This window comes from Channa argus, chromosome 19, assembly GCF_033026475.1.
Source record: "Channa argus isolate prfri chromosome 19, Channa argus male v1.0, whole genome shotgun sequence".
Classification (NCBI taxonomy): domain Eukaryota; kingdom Metazoa; phylum Chordata; class Actinopteri; order Anabantiformes; family Channidae; genus Channa; species Channa argus.
Window position 1 is genome coordinate 14555258 of NC_090215.1, and position 18652 is coordinate 14573909.

The 18652-nt window shown below is 38.0% G+C and overlaps 1 protein-coding gene across 1 annotated transcript; it reads left to right on the forward strand.

Moving 5' to 3' along the window:
- The first annotated feature begins 220 nt into the window (after positions 1-220).
- smchd1 (structural maintenance of chromosomes flexible hinge domain containing 1) lies at positions 221-18629 on the forward strand. The gene is made up of 47 exons (XM_067486109.1): positions 221-590; positions 2499-2574; positions 2833-2991; positions 3112-3194; positions 3318-3451; positions 3553-3670; positions 3843-3962; positions 4041-4207; positions 4310-4400; positions 4535-4760; positions 4852-4978; positions 5294-5471; positions 5620-5823; positions 6138-6251; positions 6440-6546; positions 6818-6900; positions 7035-7136; positions 7494-7571; positions 7684-7803; positions 7891-8035; positions 8198-8300; positions 8474-8546; positions 8708-8847; positions 9357-9485; positions 9599-9823; positions 9955-10097; positions 10523-10608; positions 10691-10809; positions 11691-11852; positions 11953-12081; positions 12180-12259; positions 12387-12544; positions 12644-12759; positions 12845-12906; positions 13388-13469; positions 13543-13674; positions 13835-13990; positions 14088-14214; positions 14833-14952; positions 15066-15151; positions 15258-15380; positions 15822-16003; positions 17172-17281; positions 17693-17763; positions 17841-18009; positions 18096-18254; positions 18351-18629. The coding sequence occupies exons 1-47, from the start codon at positions 420-422 to the stop codon at positions 18425-18427; spliced, it is 5922 nt and encodes a 1973-aa protein (XP_067342210.1). The 5' UTR covers positions 221-419; the 3' UTR covers positions 18428-18629.
- The last annotated feature ends 23 nt before the right edge of the window (positions 18630-18652 follow it).

Here is an 18652-nt window from a genome sequence, read left to right on the forward strand (position 1 = left end):
GTAGGTTGGCAAAATAGGAAACGCTCATGCAAATATCAAATTTACATTTGGGCGTATTCCTGCACGATTTTGAAGAAACTGGCCAACGTGCAAATATTCTTATCGAGCAAAATAAAACTAAATTATCAATTTTAAACAGTTTGAAGTGTGTGAAGTGTCGGCGATGTGAACAGTTGCTGCTACTCTCTTCCCGCTTGAACGCAGCAGAGGAGGGGTAAACTGAAGACTCTGAACCCTGAGTGGCAGACTGCAGGGATTGTGTGTACAAAAGTGGGTTTCAAAGAGGGAACGGGAACTCATACTGCAGTGCAGTCAACTTTTGGACATGTTACATGTTCTACAGCGACAAAGACGCGCATCAATTTTAATGTAGCACGTAGGTTAACGTAGCTAGCTGGCTGAGTTGTACGGCTGAGAAGATGTTTCAATCGGGCTTTCAGAGCCGCTCAGCTCCGTCCTCTTCGGGGGAAGGCAGAAACAGAAAAGCTGTCCGTGTTTATGATTGCCGCTTCGAAAGTAAGAAGTCTCAGGGGAAAGAGATGGATACAAGTGGTTTGGACTACAATGGCTTTCTTCGAGAACTGCGGAAGGTAATATTTGCTATCTAACTCTAATCTGTTTGCAGGTGGACGGGGTGATTCAGAGATAATTACCTGGTTACCAACGTGGGATGGTGGGGTGATCCAAAAGTTTGAGTAAATCTTGAATTTAGGGCTGCAGCTTTAAATTGTTTATGTTATGGTATAAATGTCTGTCTGTTTTATTATTCTGTCTAAAAATGAATACAAACTCCAAAAAAAAAAAAAAAAAAAAAAATGAAATTACAAGGTGGAGCTTTGCCCGATATTGTACTGTTATAATTAGATTATTCATAGAATCCATACAGATTGATTATACTTGCGCTATAGTGTGTTTGTGTGTCTGTGTGTGTGTGTGTGTGTGTGTGTGTGTGTGTGTGTGTGTGTGTGTTTCCTCAAACGAGTAAATGCGTATCTCCATAAAACAAGTCAAGGCTACAATTTAGTACAGCTACTATTGTAGTAATACGATAGAGTGCGAATCAATTCATTTAATTTGGCTTCTGTTCAAACTACATATTTTTTCAAGTGACTGCATGTTACAGAAGTGAATTCTGTCAGGTACTACGCTTAACTTCATTTTATGAAGTTGTTGTATTCCACTTTCACTTTACAACAATGTGGAGGGAAATATTGCACACATTTGACAATTTCATTTTTTTTCCTGATGCATAATCTTACAAAATATGCATCAATGATAATAATCCAGGAAAATCATCTCTTATTCTGAAATGAACTACTTTATAATACTTTACTTTTACTGAGTACTTTTCCAACCACTAGTGTTTTGCAAGTCAAAGCGGAATAAAACAAAACAGATGCTGTCAGCAACACTAAACAGTCAAAACTCGTGGGGTAGGGCAGCGCCCAACATTTTGTATTTGACAAAGATGTTCTGTGTAAATAGTACACGTATTGACTTTATGCTATTAGTTTGTTTTTACATATTACAGTCTACTGACTTTGGCACCCCTTATTGTGCAACGGCTACTTGCTTCAGTTAGGCTACTGAACGCCCTAACAATTCAGAATGTTTTTCATCGAATATTTTTACATGAGCACTGAACTGAAAAATTCTAAAACTTATGCAAGATCAGCTGGTGGTTCTACTAGAGAAGAGATCTCTGTCTGGTCGTTGCGTTTGTCTGCGAATTGTGAATTTAACTTTACTGAATCCTGATCTGAGCTGCTGTGAGACTTTGTAAACAGGAAACAAAAGGAAACTGAGTGAGGATGCTTTGTAAATGCTTGAAAGAAATTCAAGCTTCATTTGTGGCTGCAGAACGTGCCCTTACATTTCTCAGTGGCGGCAGTCTCAGCTGCCATGGCCTAAACAAACTAGAAACTAAAAACAAAATCCACCAACACCATGGTGACTCACCTAGGCACTGCCTCTCCTGAGTTTTTCTATGCCCAATGGTTAACTGATGAAATGCAGTGTATCTGTTCGTAAATGTCACATGCTTTGTAAAAAAAAATGTTACCTGATTTCGACATAACAAGATACACAAAGACACAAGGTCACTTATCAAACCAAGGGGTCTTTGGGGAACACACTTCAACATATTATTAGTTTAATATTAACTAGAATCTGGACAGTACTGTCCATCTCCCTTTTAAGCACAATGTCATGAGGGTTAATGTCTTAGCCGAGCAGGAGGGGACTTGTTAAAGTGCCGCCCACCTCAGACGGTGTTGCCTAAGTAAATGATGGGGGAAGGTTAGGAAAAGACTCTTGATACTACTCTTGCTCTGTGTCCCTGCAGTGTCTGTCTGTGTGTGTGTGTGCGCACGCGCGTATACGCCCCATTAGCATCAATCACAAACCAACGTTTCTGTCAATTGACAGATTATTTCAAATCTAAAAAGGACTAACATATAAAGTAACCACTTACCTTTTGTCTTCTTTTTTTTTCATAGCAATTTGCAATTCAATTACATGAAATATTTGTGTTGGCAACAACTGACAGAACAGTCCTGAATTTTGACAAATTTGGTGAGTAAATCAGTTCTTTTTGGTACAAATTTGTTTTGCCATAAATTAGAGACGAACAAATGAAACAAACGCATTTTACATTTTAAAAATACTGTGATTTTGAACTGTACAATTCCTTTCCTGGAAAAATTCGATCGACTTTTCTGTTCTGACTTTACTCTGCATTTGCTGTGACTCTATCTGGCAAATGTTAATTATGTTTTGTCTGATGTACATAGTTATCCATTAGATACGACAGATGTCCAATTTCTTTTGTAGAGAACCTTCAGGATGGCAGCACCCTCTATTTGTTGAAGAGTAAGGACCAAGCACTATCTGGGGCAACCGAGGAGCAAATCATGTTTATGCCTCATTATGATACAATAATCCGGTCTGGCATGTATGAGTACTATGCTAGTGAGGGCCAGCACTCATTACGTAAGTGTTGGTTCAATTTTAACACAAGTCACCCTCTTAAAGTAACGTAGTGTATTTGTACAATCGTTATGCTGCATAGTGTCGTTCATATTTCGCCGCTTTCTGTAACTTTTTTCCCAGCCTACGCGATTGCCGAGCTGGTCGACAATTCTCTTTCTGCAACAGCTAAAAACCGAGAAATGAGAAGAATAGAGATACGAATGGTTGGTTCTGCAGCTACATCTCATTTACACCTTAAGTTTTTCCCTTTACCAGGCAAACAGCTGTGCTTTTTTGTTTAGCTAAATCGGTGAGGCTAACTACCTCCTCCTCTCTTTGATATCCAGTTTTTTGATGAAACTCTTGGAAAACCTGCAATGATTGTCCTAGATAATGGACATGGAATGACCCCTAAGCATCTCAACAACTGGGCGGTGTATAGACTCTCTAAATTTATCAGAGGAGACAGCAAATGTGAAAGGTTGGTGTACTTTACTGTTAATGTTTCGATGGTCCAATGCATACTACCAGTATGGTGTATTTGAATTTGAAATGTTTTCCTGTTGTTGTTTGGTCTTTAAGCAGTAATCAAGAAGGGTATGTTCGACCCGATGATGTTCCTCGTAGTCTCAACAGTGATATATCCTACTTTGGAGTTGGAGGAAAACAGGCTGTTTTCTACATTGGAACCTCAGTCAGGGTGAGTCCTTCCGTAGCAGAGCCAGATTGATCTTTTTTGTGGGTGTGTTATTGTCCCTCCCTGCACATGGGGACACATGATGCAGTGCTTTTGTCGCCTGGATTTGTCCTTACTGTGTGTCTAAAACAATATAGCAAAAAAACAAACCCTTTTTGAATGTTTTTCCTATTAGATGATCAGCAAACCACTGGGCTCTCCAGATGTCCATGAGCTGGTTCTGTCTAAAGAAGAGTTTGAGAAAAAAGAAAAGAACAAAGAGGATATTTACAGTGGGACCATCAAAAACAGGAAGGTAAGTGCATCAGTTCAAGTTGATATTACAGTGATTTGTGATATAAGCTCTGTGTAATATTTCATTCTCCACCTTCAGCCTGGTGACGCTTCACTTGTGAATACAGCGAAGGAGCGTTTCCTCCTTGACCTGATAGCTGAGGAATCGGGAAAAGAAAGCTTCACTGCAGTTGTCATCACAGGAATCCTGCCTGAGCACATTACCTATCTGAAAGACAGTTTTAAAGAATGGACCAGAGAGCTAGCGTTAGTTCCTTCAGCCATGTTTACCGTTTAGGTTTTACCCACATTATCCCATGTAAATCCATGGATTTATTCTTTATAAAACATTTTCTGTTCATTTTTCAGTCACATATACCACTATTACATTCATGGAGTCAATGGAAATGACATGAGAAGCACCTCTACAAACTCTGAGTCCCCTAAAATTGATATTCAGGTGAGACTGTTGTTGGTGTTTAAAAAGTTTGCTTGGTGATTATCACAGTGATGTGTGATTCTCTGTTTCCTGGTTATAGTTAAATGCAGCCCATTTAAGTTGATGTTACCATTTGATTCTTTGATTTTCATCAGATCACTTTAAGAGAGAAGCCCCCAAAATGTCCCCGTATGCTGAATCTTAGGGAAATAGAGGATGATATGCAGACTCTGTATATAAACGCTGCTGCAGATACTTTTGAGTTCAAGGCCTTCACTACACCAGATCATCCTGATAGTGGCACGGTGGAAGGAATCCTTCGGTATCATCCCTTCCTCTATCACAAGGAGACTTACCCTAAAGAATCATCTCCTGTCCAAGGTAAAAAAGACTATAATATATTGAAAATGCTTTGTGAAAGTATGAAATCTTTGGATTTAATGGTTTAATGGATTTTATTGTTTTTTATCAGCCCCTGGTGGAGATGATGATGAGGGTTCCGATAATGAGTCTGGAGTTCGGCATGAGGCAAGGGGGAGCAGGCCGATCTTTGAATGTTTCTGGAATGGACGGCTCATTCCTTACACCAGAGTATCTGAGTAAATACGATAACTTTTGATTCCTAATCTATTCAACAAAGAAAACAAAAAAGGTTATTTATTAATTAAATTGTAATTTTAAAGTTTATAATTTATACTTTATATGTTAAAGATTGATTACCTTTTCCCAGAGAATTTATGTCAATATGACTGTATATATTGTATTTTTTTCTCCTGCTGTTAGTTCTGAATATGTTTCTCATCTAACTCTCAACAAGAAAGTAAACGAACCATGAAACTATTACTTTAATGTTGTTTATTAAACAACATTGGCACAGTTTGGTGGTCTTATGCTTTGTGGTCCATTTTTTACAGTTTTGATTGGTGTACTTGGAAAAACGATTCTACCCTAAAGGAGTGTTACAGTCGTTTTTCTGGGGTGCTCTTCACTAATGACAGATACCAAGTCAGCACGAACAAGCTCACCTTCATGGACCTGGAGCTGCAACTGAAGAAAAAAGATACTATCTTCACACGTGTCGTTAGTGGACAGGTGATCTTATACAAATGGGCTTTTTTTTTTTTGCCCTTTAGTGATACGAGCAAATTGAAATCGAGTGCAGATTCAAGCCAATTGTCTGAAATAATTCTGCGGCATTTCAACCAAGTGTTGGTAAATAGAGTTCCTTCCATTTCTGCAGAAATCTAAAAAAAGAACTTGCATTCAGAGAGAGTTCACAGAGTGGCTTAAAAATTGTCATGAGAAGTTGGACAAACAAGTGAAGTTCCTGGGCTACAAGGACACCATAACACGGCCAGATGTGAGTGCAAAGAAAATGCAGCATCCCTGGTCGACATTCTCTTCCATTGAATGGGCCGGCCAAATTTATAAAGCACGCCAGCTGGTGAGCATCTGTTTGTTTTACTTTTTCTGAATGTAAATTGATCAGCTAGAACACTAAATCTACCTGATGGATTTAAGGGTGCACAGGAGTCAGCATGGGGACTAGTCGCTGACTACGCAGCCTAATACACAAAAAGCTGTAATGCACAGTGTGTTGTGACACCTTTTGATCAACATTCACTTTTCCCACTCTGACCAATATCCAGCACTCAATTAAAACCATCAGTTGGATTTAATGTTGCGGCTTATCGGGGTATATCAGATCATTTGATTTATTTTACCCATTATATTCCAATACTGTTCTTCATTATACAGGTGAAATCTAAGAAAACTCAGCCCATTCACTATGGTAGAGTGATTCGGTTTTTGCTGTATGGTGACCATAAACGTGATGTCTTTGCCACAGGAGGAATGGTTGAGATGACTTTGGTAAGGAAATAATTATAGATTATTATTAAATTTATTTTTTGTAATATTTTTAATTTGAAATGGACTTTAGTGTTACTGAAGGTATTGTGTTTATCTGTCAATTAATAGCATTTTATTTGAAATTTGACATATATGAAATATGTCAGATTTATTTTGAGATTAACAAAAAAAAATAAAATGCTTCCTAGGAACCCAAAGCACTTTACAACAAGACCAAAATCATACCCATTTCCAAGATCGACAAGACAGCCACTGATGAAGCCATCGAGAAGTACATAAACAATGACGCCGCCAGGTGAGTGAGGGGCTTGGCCAAAGACTGCCATGCTACTAGCCTCTAATTTATATTCTGGTTTACAATGCATTAATAACGCAAAACAATAAACGTTCAAAAATGTGCAGAGCATATTCATTTTAAAAATTCATTGTTTAGATGTGATTTGGGGTTAATAAGGTATTAAATAAGTAATTAAGAGATTGCTTGCTTGATTGATGGAATTTGGGCCCTTTTTAAATTGTGTCTAATTAGAGAGTGTAGTAATAAACCTTAAATAAACTTGTTCTAGGCTTCCAGATAAGCTGGATCTGGTTTGGCCAGATGGTAACCCTTGGCCACAGAATGTTGTTCATCCAGCTGGAACTCCATTAGGTAAAATGTTGCATGGTTTGCACACTACACCAGTTCACATATCATTTATTAGTTTGCTTGTGACACTATTGAAAATGTCTTCGCATGGACCACAAATGTCATTTGTTGTTTGAGTTGACGCTTTGATATTTCAGGGCCACTCAGAGTTGAAATTATGAATAAGAAGGGGGAGTTGATGTCCAGGATGCCAACATCGGTGACGAAACTGAATACTATGCTCAGAGTAATCTATCATGGTAAGTAACCTTGTTAGTCTCAACAGTCTTAACAAACTCAGTTGCAGTTTGCTTGAATGTGTAATCAAATAATATATTTGGAGAGCTGAGAACAGTATCATAGTATAAAAGGAAAAACACATGAAATATATTAAGAGCTGCTTTAGGAGTTTTTCTGTATTTACACATATATCTTTTCTTTTACAGTAGTTTTTACAGACTTTTACAGACAAATAATAATATTATCAAAACAATAATATGTATTTGGTGTCTAGAGCAATAACAGTGTACAGTATATTTGAGTGTTCGTGATAGCAAGAAATATAATAAATATTAATGATAATGTAGTACATTTTCTTTGCCTTTTATGTTGAGCAGGTCCGAAAAAAGAGGAGGAGCTGGTCAGTTGTGTTGCCACACATTCAGCAAAGTGGGGTTTCTGGTTCAGAAGAATTGGTAAATTAGTTTGTATTTGTCTTTTTTCTATTATAAGTTACTCCTTAGATGCATTGATTTTTATCTGCTGAAAGATCATATGCCACTTTCACAGCCGTTTTCTTTCTTATAGACAATCTCATCAAGCTTGGGGAATATACACTCTTTCTGAACGCTGTGATTAGCGACAGTAATGAAACTGCCTATGGGGGCAGAGACCTTCCAAGCTATGAACTGAAATTCAGCATCAAAGGTATGGAGAGCCAGCATATTTTACATGTTTTTTATTATTTTTCAAAGCCCTTGTCCCACCCTCATCTTGCTACCTTACACTTCTCAGAGGGTAGTGCTGAGAGTTTCGTTGTGGATGCAGTGAGCTCCCCTGTTCATGTAGGCGTGCCATTCAACATTCGTCTTCAGATTAAAGATCATTATGGCCACTCAACACTGCCTCCTACCAATGTCGAACCTGTACTCACATGCAGGTCAGTCGCTTTATATGTTAAACATCAGCTGCTGTTTAAAAATGTTCAACCCAGTTTTAATGTTTCCTTTATCTCAGTAGACCATAGGAATCTGATTATGACTTTAATTTGTCAGATGTAGCAGCTGCATCATAATCCTTATTAATTTTATTCTTTTTTCAGTGGCCTGGTCTTGAGTTATGAAGCAGTGGACAGCAGTGGGACCACAGTCACCATCAGAAATATCAAAGCAAGAGGAAAAGTCATGAATTACCCGCAAACAAAGGTTAGAAGAACATCCTCACAGAAGACAAACTAAAATGTACACTTCAGGACCTACATTTTGCTAATGCTGTAAAATCACAACTAATTTTACATATGAAATTGATGAAAAAATAATGCTTGTCACCAAATGGTTATCCTATGAAAATATTTTCCATTGCATCTTTTGTTTTGCAGGCACATGACCTGAAAGTGACCCTGCCTGGCCTCAAAAAAGACACACAAACTCTCAAGATCAGTTTTCTTCCTGGTGAGATGGCAGTTCAGCAATCAAATACTGATAATAAGAAATTTTGCAGGGAAACTGACATAGGAAATGATAAATTCATTAATTAAGTTATTAGTTAAGTTATTATAGATGAAAGCATAGTACATATAATAGTTTCTCAGATGCATGATCATATTTTCTAGGTAATCCACATTCCCTCCATGTGATGCCAGATAACAACCCCATCACAATAGAGAACAGGAACTCTGTCAAGTTTAATGTGGAAATTCATGATGAGTCTGGAAACATCACTGCTCACCCCAGACAGATTGTTCGCTGCCAGGTATGGATGGGAAGTGTGCCGGAAAACACTGAGATAAAAACCCATCTTCTAAATAACACCAACTACATGTTGTGTTTGATACTGCTTATCGATCCAGTACTTTTGCTACTTTTCCGTTGTTGTTGTTGTTGGGGTTGTTTTTTTTTTCTGAAAAAAAAAAGAAATATTAACAGGATTAACACTGCTTTATTGTCCCATCCATACTTAAATAAATTCTCATTTTTGTGTGGCAAACTTGGAACTGCAGTAGTAGAGAGAGGGCTGCATTGGTTCATTGTGGCTGGAACTTTAACAAAAAATGAAATGTTAAAAAATTCCATCTGACAATCTGAGCTCAGACCAGAGCACTCGGCAAAGTGTCACAGATTGTATGTAAAATAACAAACAAATGAAATGAGGCATTATTACTCAAACAGTCTAAAATTATATAAGATATATAAGCTTAAGATGTGAAGCAATTGTTGTATGTTTGATGGGTCTGTTCAGTCCCTTCCTATGTGGATTTCCAGGTTCAGGGGTTTCCACCAGTTTCAGTTGACTTTAGCAGCACAGGAACTGGGCAGCTTGAGACACAGCCTATCAACGTCAAAATAATCGAGGGAGAGCCACAGATGCTCAAAGTTCATTTGACTATTCCTGTAAGTAAAAACAATAAATCACACTTTTTTATTTTATTTGTTTGATTAATGTAAGTCTCTTTTATTAAAATGTTTGTCAAAATGTCTCCAATGCCTCCTTGGTTTGGTACCAGAGTCAGAAGAACATAACAATGGTCATGAAGGAGCTAAAGGTGATGCCCAGCACAAAAGTCTCCTTGATGGAGGTCTGCAGTCGGGATGATGAGATTCTGGTGCTGAGGAACAACGAAAAGATAGATTGGCTGGCTGGAGGCTTGCTGGAAAATCTGTTCTACAAACTTTATGATGAGGGCGGCAGAGAAGTACCTCTCACTGCTGAAATCGCCTCCATGATCAAGGTCTGGCTGGCAAATACAGTATATTGCACATCCTGTCTTCCTGTGTGCGTGTGTGTGTGTGTGCTAATAATCTCTGTTGCTAAATATGATGTTTTATGAGCTTGATGCTGACTATGTTGTATATGATTAAGGTTAACTGGACAGCAGATGTAAATGTAGAAGACTTGATCAAGGGGAAGCTGCCTGATGTACAGGTGCCCAAAAACGTGCAGGATGAGCGCTTCTACCAAGTGGCATACCAAGACCAGAGTGTGTCAGTTTCCTTCACTATAGTGTAAGCCATGCACTCATTTCACAGTTGTCAGTCCTTGTTTGCAAGCTTAAAGGAAAAGATCATTTTGGGAAATACTCTCAATTACATCTTTCCATGAGTTAGATGAAAAGGCATATATATTACTCGTATCTGCTCACTGAATATGAAGCCATAGCTATTGTCTTTGTTGAAATTATGTAAAAACAGCAGATTGGGAAAGTTGTGTGTTTATGGCAGATCCAGGCTAGAAGTTACCTTTTGTTTCCATATTTTTATGCTGAGCTAATTAACTTCTGTCTTGTAGCTGTAGTTTGATTCTGTATGTAAAAGGCAGATGTGAAGAGTAGAATAGATTTTCTCATCTCTCAGTGTATTTCAAAAAATGTTTTCCTGTAATATCAAAGTTGTAGCCTGGGAAATTAACTTCTTGCCCGTTTTGTTTTTAGGCCACGTCCGGATGAACCAACAAAGCTAAAAGCTTCTCTGCCCCAAAACACCTTGAAGCTTGGTGAAGTCCTATCTGAAAATATCAGTAAGTATGCATCCAATCACTTAAAATCTTTTTTTGTCTGACATGTTTTGACGTGATGAATCACAATGTTTCCCTCTCATAGACCTGGAGCTTGTGGACCAGTATGGCAATGCAACCAAGACACTTACTTCCAGCTGTGTGAACCAGCTGAAAGTGAAAGCTGAGGATCTGAACAAATCGGCTTTGGACTTTGTATGGCAGGTGAGATGCACATCTTGAAATGAAAAATTAAAAACTAAAACATGTATTTGAATATCAGCCACATGGCTCATTAGGAGTGTTTTTAAGGTTATGTGGCCAGATGTGGATTTTAATGTGCTGTGTATTTTCTTATATAATACTGATACTATAATACTGTGTCCCCCCCAATTTGCAACACTCAATTCTGTTTCCACTCTCCCACATCCATGCCATAAAACCCAGGCATAGGATGCATGCATGAGAGAGCCAAGCAAGCACAGTAACAACAATCCTTTTCCACTTGGCATCAGAAGCATTCTTGATGTTTTTGTGGTCAAAGGTCAATTCTAAAATAACTTATTTTATTAATAACGCTTTTTCTTTTTTTTCTTTTTTTTTTTGTACTACATTTCGTTATTGATAAATCCAGCAGCTATTTTATCAGTTAGTAACTTGGTGTATGAAACATCAGATAACCATTCGGTATAACTCATAGTAATGTCAATAGATGTCCGATTTTTTTCATACCCCAAAACAATGAAGCAGCAATGTTCAACGATGTGGAATCCCCAGAATGTTTAGGCGTGGGTTAAAAAATGGGAATGAATTGAATAGTGAATTGGTGTGAATTGATCAGTATATTGTATATGTCAAATCATATACCTAAACACAACAACAACATTGTATAATTAAATGGAAATATATAAATTATACTGTAATGCTGTCAACCTACTCTGATGAGTACATCTTGACAAACATTTTAAATTCAGTACTTTTACTTTTAACAATGTATTTTAGACTGTGGTGTTGACACGGATACAGGAGGAAAGGATCTGCACAGCGTATGGTTAAATTATGTTGTCTGTTGATGTAAATGCCATCGCTCTGTGTGTTGTAATCAGAAGAGCAGTAATTCTGTCAAGGTGGCAGGAGTGTGTTTCGTCGGTGGGAGTCCAGGCCCCAGAGAGATGTGTTTCACTTATGGGAGTTATGTGGAGAATGTCATCATCAAGGTGACCGCTGGAGACCCTGCTAAGATAAAACTAGTCAGTGGACCAAGACAGGTAAAAACGGGTTCTGATGCTCTTCCCCCACACTTGTTTTATACCCTTTTTTTTTTTTCAGTTAAACATTTTTTTAAAGCTTATGTTTTTTATGAATAAGCCCTTGCAGGTGTTAAATGACCATGGCATCCCCACACCATTCCTTGTCCAGATGTTTGATGATTGGGAAAACCCCTCTTCAGACCAGAGGGTTGTGGTGGAGTTGAAGTCTTCCTCGCCATCACTCAAGGTTCGACCATCCAAGAGTCTCTAACACTCTTACGTTAGTGATCTCCGGTTAGTGATCTACCTGGAGAACTGCAATTAGATTTTCTTGTGTTTTTTCAGATAACGGCACCTGTTGAGTCGCAACCAGTCGACTCAGAAGGGAAAGCCTCTTTCACTATTAATAGAGTGAGCGGACCAAAGTGAGTGTCGCCTTTTCATATAGTAAAAAACATGATATTAATATTACAATACAGTCATTTAGAAGCTATGTTTTAAATCTGTGACTTGAACCCTTAAATTTGTGCTGTGACCTTGTTGTTCCACTAGAGGGTACTATGAGCTGACCTTTAGAGGTTCCTTCAACAATAAACCCATCTCTGGTCCATCAGTGAATCTCATTGTCTTACCTGATCCCAACAAACCTGTTGAACTGACTGTGGAGTATGAGCCTAGTGCTAAGTTTCCTGCTGGAGGCACCTTCCCAGGTTTGCACTTGTGTTTTTAGTTTCAAACAAAACGGGATTTTATTTCACTTCAAGCAGCCATTCAGCAAACTAAGAGCAGCTATGTGTGTGTATTTTTAGTGTTCTTAGTGACTGTGCTGTCTGATGAAGGAAGCCCAATTACAACTTTTAACCCTGCTGCTGTATCCATGTGGCTGTCAGAGGGAGTGGCATCAGAAAGAACACCTTCACAAACGGTGAGTGACTATCAAACAGAGCAACTGTCATCACGTTTTTTTGCCTTTCTCATTTGTTGAGTTAGATTCTGCTTTTTTCGTCCAGGCAATTGAGCTGAAGTGTAGTAAGCCCATGGACAATGAAAGGAAAGACTGCTTTCACTTCAGGTAAGATACTTTGGCATGTTATGTTCTGAGAGATCGGTTCCACTCTGATGTCTGAATGACAAATATGAATTTACTGCAAGCAGCAGATTTGCTTTGTGCACTTTATGTTCATATCCTAAAAATGAACATTATCTTTTTACCAAACAAAAGAAAATCATGTTTGAATTGGCAATACCCTCCTCCCCACGTTTACCAAAACATATGGAAAACTATGACCCCAGAAACCTAGTTACCAGCATGAGCTGTCAGAGTGATTGTAGGTACGTTTGCTATTCCCACTGGATGGAGTCAGTTGGCTGTTTCCCCGTGTCTTTATGCTACAATATACCAAGCATCAGCTTCGGGTAGTTTTTTAGTGTACAGACATCAGACTGGTATCCATCTGCTTATTTACTTGTTCATAAGAAAGCAAATAAGCATATTTTCCGAAATATTGCACTTCTCAAAGAGAGGTAAATATATATTTTGTGTTTCGCTGCAGAGATAAAGAAATCCCAAAACAAGCTGGAAAGCACACCATTCAGTTTTCTCTTCGTGACAAAACAACACTGTACAGTGAACAGGTTGGTTGAGCCACAGCACAGTACCCAACATTTTCAGACAAAGTCTGTGACTGACCTCTGCTGTGTTTCCTAGATTATCATAAATGTGGTGGCCAATCAGCCCGTCAAACTGGGACCCGACTCTCAGCCACCAGCTCCAGTTGTTTCCTACAGTAAGGATATTCGTGACCGAATCTTGGTGGAGAATTTGACACTGAGGATAATGGTGAGCTGAGCAGAAGTTTCTCATCAGGGCCATTAAGGTTTACCTATTAAAAAACAACAGAAAAAGCCAGAGCATTGTTAGTTGGATTTATGAATTTTAAAGCTTTAGTTTGGGCTGATTATCAGCTGGTATATGACTTCTTTATCATGACTGATTCCAGGATTCATATGGAAATCCAGCTGGCCAGGATCTGGATGGGATAATGGTCATTTCTATAAAGAGCTTGAGTAGTGATGGCAACAAAATCCTCCCTCGGTTTGAAGGTGCTATGAATATAAGGAGTTTTAACTTGGTAAAGGGAAAGACCCACATCCCTGTGAGTAAACATTATAAAACAAGCTTCTTCTTTCTTTTTTTTTTATCTTGGCCTCTAAGGGACCCACTTATAAAGATTTTACATTTACTCCCCACAGAGGTTGGCTATCATGGAGAATAGTCCTGGTAAAATTGGCAGCGCATACACCCTCGTCTTCACGCCTCGAGTGTCCATGGTCCCCACTCTCCTAGAACCTTTCGAGCTCAACTTTCATTTTTACAATGGTATGAAAGAGAAATTAATGAATCCATTGCTGCTGCTCAGGTAAAATTAATGCGTAATTATGACACCAAGTGATCATTGGTAAATATATAAAGCCTAATTTTAAGTAAATTACCCTTTTTTATCGTATTGCTTTTGATTGTATCACTATATTTAGGGTTGCCACAGTTTAGCTAAAAGGATGCTGGGTGACACAGTCCATCCGAAAAGCTACAAGCAAAATAGTTTTGCAAGTCAGTTGAATTGAAAATTGCATCATTGAAAAGTGAAGAAAGAATAAACCAGAAAAACTCCATTGGAGCCATAGATAATAATATATGTGGCAGATGTGTCCTGGGAATTGTCACTAGCACACTATCATACCGCATCAAAATACAATATTCTGCATGGAAGAAACCAGGCATCAAGAATGCACATACCCTTCAACTGCAACCTTACTTATAGGAAGAACCTGTGAAAAGCTTTCATTAGGGCTATTTCTGTCTTAAAAAGCAGTTCCACTGAAGCCAGTTTGCAGTAGGGTCTCGCTATTATCAGAATTGAGCACGGTTTGTGGGTGCGTTGGAATTTCCTGCATTAACAACATTATTTTTACCGTTTTTGTTTGTTTCATTTTTAAGATGCAGAAAGTCAAAAGAAAATGGTTGGGCTCTCCATGAGAAGAGATGAACTCACATCTAAGCTTCCTAAATATAAGGAAATGTTTTCTGATTATAATGGCCTCCTTACTTTGATGACAGGTATTATTTAAATAAGCTGATATTGTACCTGTTATGCATCACATTATTTCTCTTTGAGTTTACTGTTGCACTGTTTGAAACATTGTCTAATTGAATGATTTCTTCATTACCAGATAAACAAGTCAGTGCAAGTAAGAAAGTAGCCGAGCTTAGAGACGTCCTGATCCAAAGGAACATTATAATAGCACAACATTTTTCTGTAAGAGTTTAAGTGAATCCAAATTTTATCTGTCTACATGCAGTAATACAGATCTTATCTATGTGTATTTATTAGCATGACATTTGCATATTTTACATTTTTGTAGATCCAAGACATTGAAAGACTCCTACGAGAGAAGAATGCAGAAGCTGATACGTTTCGGACAATGCCAAGAAGAGTTTGTTCCATCAGTGACCACTTTAGTGGGCAGCCGGATGTTTTGGGAGTGGTAACATCAAAAGAAATAAAACCTTTTTTTCCCCCTGTTGCCTTTAAAGGCCAGACCATTTCAGAAAACAGTGACCTCCATACAGATGTTGGGGCTAATGTGTAACTTGGGATGAAAAGAGTTTTGTACTTTTGTCACAATGAACAAAGTATTCTCACAGGTTGCACTTTAAAACTGTCACACAGGTTATTTCACAGAGATTTATGTTTTACAGGACATCTGATTTGTCTTATGTCAGTTTTAATGTTGTTCAGCATGTGATTGAAGTCATTTTGTGTCTCACTTGTTTATAAAATATACAAGTGAGACTTTGTGGCCATGTTGTGTAATTTGCATTTCTTTCTAATCTTAAGTTAGAATTTGAGGAAATTCAAAATAAGAAAATATATGGTACTTCATAAGAATCTTAGGCTAACTCTTTTCTCTCACTGACCTTCACAGGTTGGACATCTGGCCTATGTGGAGGATGATGCTGCTGCGAGAGTTATTTCTTGGCACATCAGTGGTGACATGGACTGTGTCATCACCAGAACGGCAGAAGCAGCATTAAAAATCAATGAAAACACTCGGGGCAGGCAGCAGGTCATGCCCCTTGAAGGCATTTTTGTGTCACCAGGCAACAGGTAAATTCAGTTTTTTAACCCTTTGTTGTGACACAAATTCAGTTCAACACAAGCACAATTACCACGACTGAAGGCTGAAGTATCTTAAAGTGTGATGCCACTCTTCAGAACTGCTCCAGTGCAAATCACTTGCTGACATCATGCCTCCTAACATCCATCTTTTTATACAGTTCCAGTTGGGTTCCGTCAGTTTGAAGCTGTATTTGTTGCTTAGCATCAATTCTAATGCCTTATTTGTACGTTACCATCACACATCATTGTTCATTTCCTTTTTGCTGGTGACAGCTGATTAGCTTGGTGTGTTTGATGGTAGTATTTAATTTGAAAGCCATCTCCTACCCCAAGCCATCCCAAAACAGTAATTTATAGATCTCGTGGCACCGTCTTCTTTCCCAGGCGAGCTAAAACTAAGCTCAATGGACACCTACATAGTTAAGTCAAAGGAAATTATCATCCAAGTTAATATATGCTTTGAAACTGAAGAAATAAAAAGTGGAAGTATGAAACTACCATACACCTATGATACAGTATTCTTGTCTTGTAGAAGTACAAATTCTTTAAAATGAATGCAGCATATTTTGACTGCCACAAATGTTTCATAAAAAAAGGGATAAATCTGACCTAAAAATTTTATATTAAAATTAGCTTTACATGTCTTATGTATAAACCAAACATTTTATATACAAACTTTATATAGACATTAAGAATATTTAATTTATTTCGTAAATGAGATAAGGAGAAGCAAATCATTACAAAAAACAAGGTAAAATTAAAGATTTTTTTCCCTCAAAACATGTACCTAGTCGACTCCAGTTATTTTCCAGTGGCTTTCAATGCAAACTGCTACAGAAATAGAATAGAAAGAACAATTCACAATACAATAGAATTCTACTTTTCAGTAAATGTTTCATTTTGTATTGCTTATGCTTTTGACTAAATTAACTTTGTAAAGTATGATTCCTAGGAATGAATGAGATACTGTACAAGGCTCTGAGTGCATGATTTGCTTGCTGACTTGTTATAGACCAAAAAAAAAAAAATTATTGTTTAGCGAAGAAAATAATCTGCAAATTAATTCTGTTAAGTTTATGATTTGTTTTTGCTACTTTGAAAGCAAACTTTGTGATCCTCCCTGCAGTTTCTCTGGTAACATTTAAATTGCTTGCAGACCGCTGCCACACATAAGAAATGGCTCTGCGCTCTTTGATCCACCCGGGAACCCTGTTTTTGCAAGAGATCTCCTGATTTACCCACACGACCAGGACAGTTGCAACACCGGTGAGCTATTGAATAGATTTCCCATTATGTAACGCTGCCTAGTTGTTGTTTTTGTCGTGGGAGGGGTTTAGTACAAACCCACGGTTTCTGTAGTCGTCGTGGAAGCACAGATTCTCGTGTTCACAGTTGAGGTATTTCGTTCATGCCCCCACCATTTGGTAAATGGTTCCACCTGGTGTCTAGTGTCAAAAGGCTCAAGGGGCTCCCCACTGGAGGGCCCCATTACAGCTCTTTCCTGTGTTTTTTTGCTTTTCTTTTCATTAGTAAAAGTTGGTTCTGTCTATTTAATCTGAATCTTTGTGTATTTATGGTTTATTGTAAAACATTTTCATTGTTGACTAGAGTAAGTTGTAGAAATGTGTGTGAGTGTTGTAGTCAATCTAAAAGCATTCTGCTTGTGCTTTTTTGCAGCATTCAAAAATATACTTGGCGATACTATTCTGATTGATGACTTCGTCTCAGGAAACAACTACAGAAAAGCAGTGAGTAATGTTTGCTGCTATGCCACAAATGAACTGGCTAGTGGTTATTGTTCCTCTAATTGTGCTGTTGCTTACAGGTGGTGCAGAACCGCATCCCATGCCCCACAATTCTGACCAGGAAAGGAGAGAGGATCAGTGGAAGGGGCAAGTTTGGAGGCACACAGAATAAAGCGCCACCGATTGAGCAATTGAGAGTCCTTGCAGCCCCCTTTCCACATCATTACCAAGTTCTCCAACAACAAATAGGTGACATATCTCATAGTCCTACTTTAAAACTTACTTTTGAGACCCTGTTCAGTCAGATTTTGCTTTAATTTCTCGTACTTTGACAGAATTACTGCATCAATATCGGGCAGCTCTGGAGAAGTGCGAGCAGGCAAAAAAAGACTATGAGGAACACTTAAACGTAGTGAAGTCTCCTGCAATGCAGAAAAAGTGGCAAGAAATGCAAGAGATAGAGAATGAACTGAAGCTAATAGAGACGCAACTTGGTATGTGGGTTTTCTGAGATCATGAGAAATTGCGTTAATGCTCATTTTTCTTCTTGCAATATCTGTGTTACTGATTGGTCTGTATTTGTCTTCTAGGTTCTACTCCAGTGAAACGGGGGTGTGGGGATGCAGGTGAACCCTCTGGCATCATTGCAAAAAGAGGACGGAGATAATCCACTTAAGGCATAAATTATGCCCACTTAAATGCAAGATTGTTTTGTGTTGATTGAGCTTTTTTAATTCATTTTATTTGTATTTTTTTTTATTTCCTTTCTGTCTTATATTCTGTCTTTTATGCATGTGTAATTAACAAGCGATCATTGATATCTTTTCATATCTATATAAAAAAATATATATATATATATTTACTAAACATCTTTCCAAGTGTCCTCATTTCT

What these genes read in the sequence shown, in the direction of transcription:
- smchd1 (XM_067486109.1), top strand. Translation starts at nt 420, where the DNA reads ATGTTTCAATCGGGCTTTCAGAGCCGCTCAGCTCCGTCCTCTTCGGGG. An exon ending in TCAGTTTCCTTCACTATAGT is followed by an intron (nt 10,098 to 10,522) that starts GTAAGCCATGCA and finishes TTTTGTTTTTAG; the next exon opens with GCCACGTCCGGATGAACCAA. An exon ending in AATAGAGTGAGCGGACCAAA is followed by an intron (nt 12,260 to 12,386) that starts GTGAGTGTCGCC and finishes TTGTTCCACTAG; the next exon opens with AGGGTACTATGAGCTGACCT.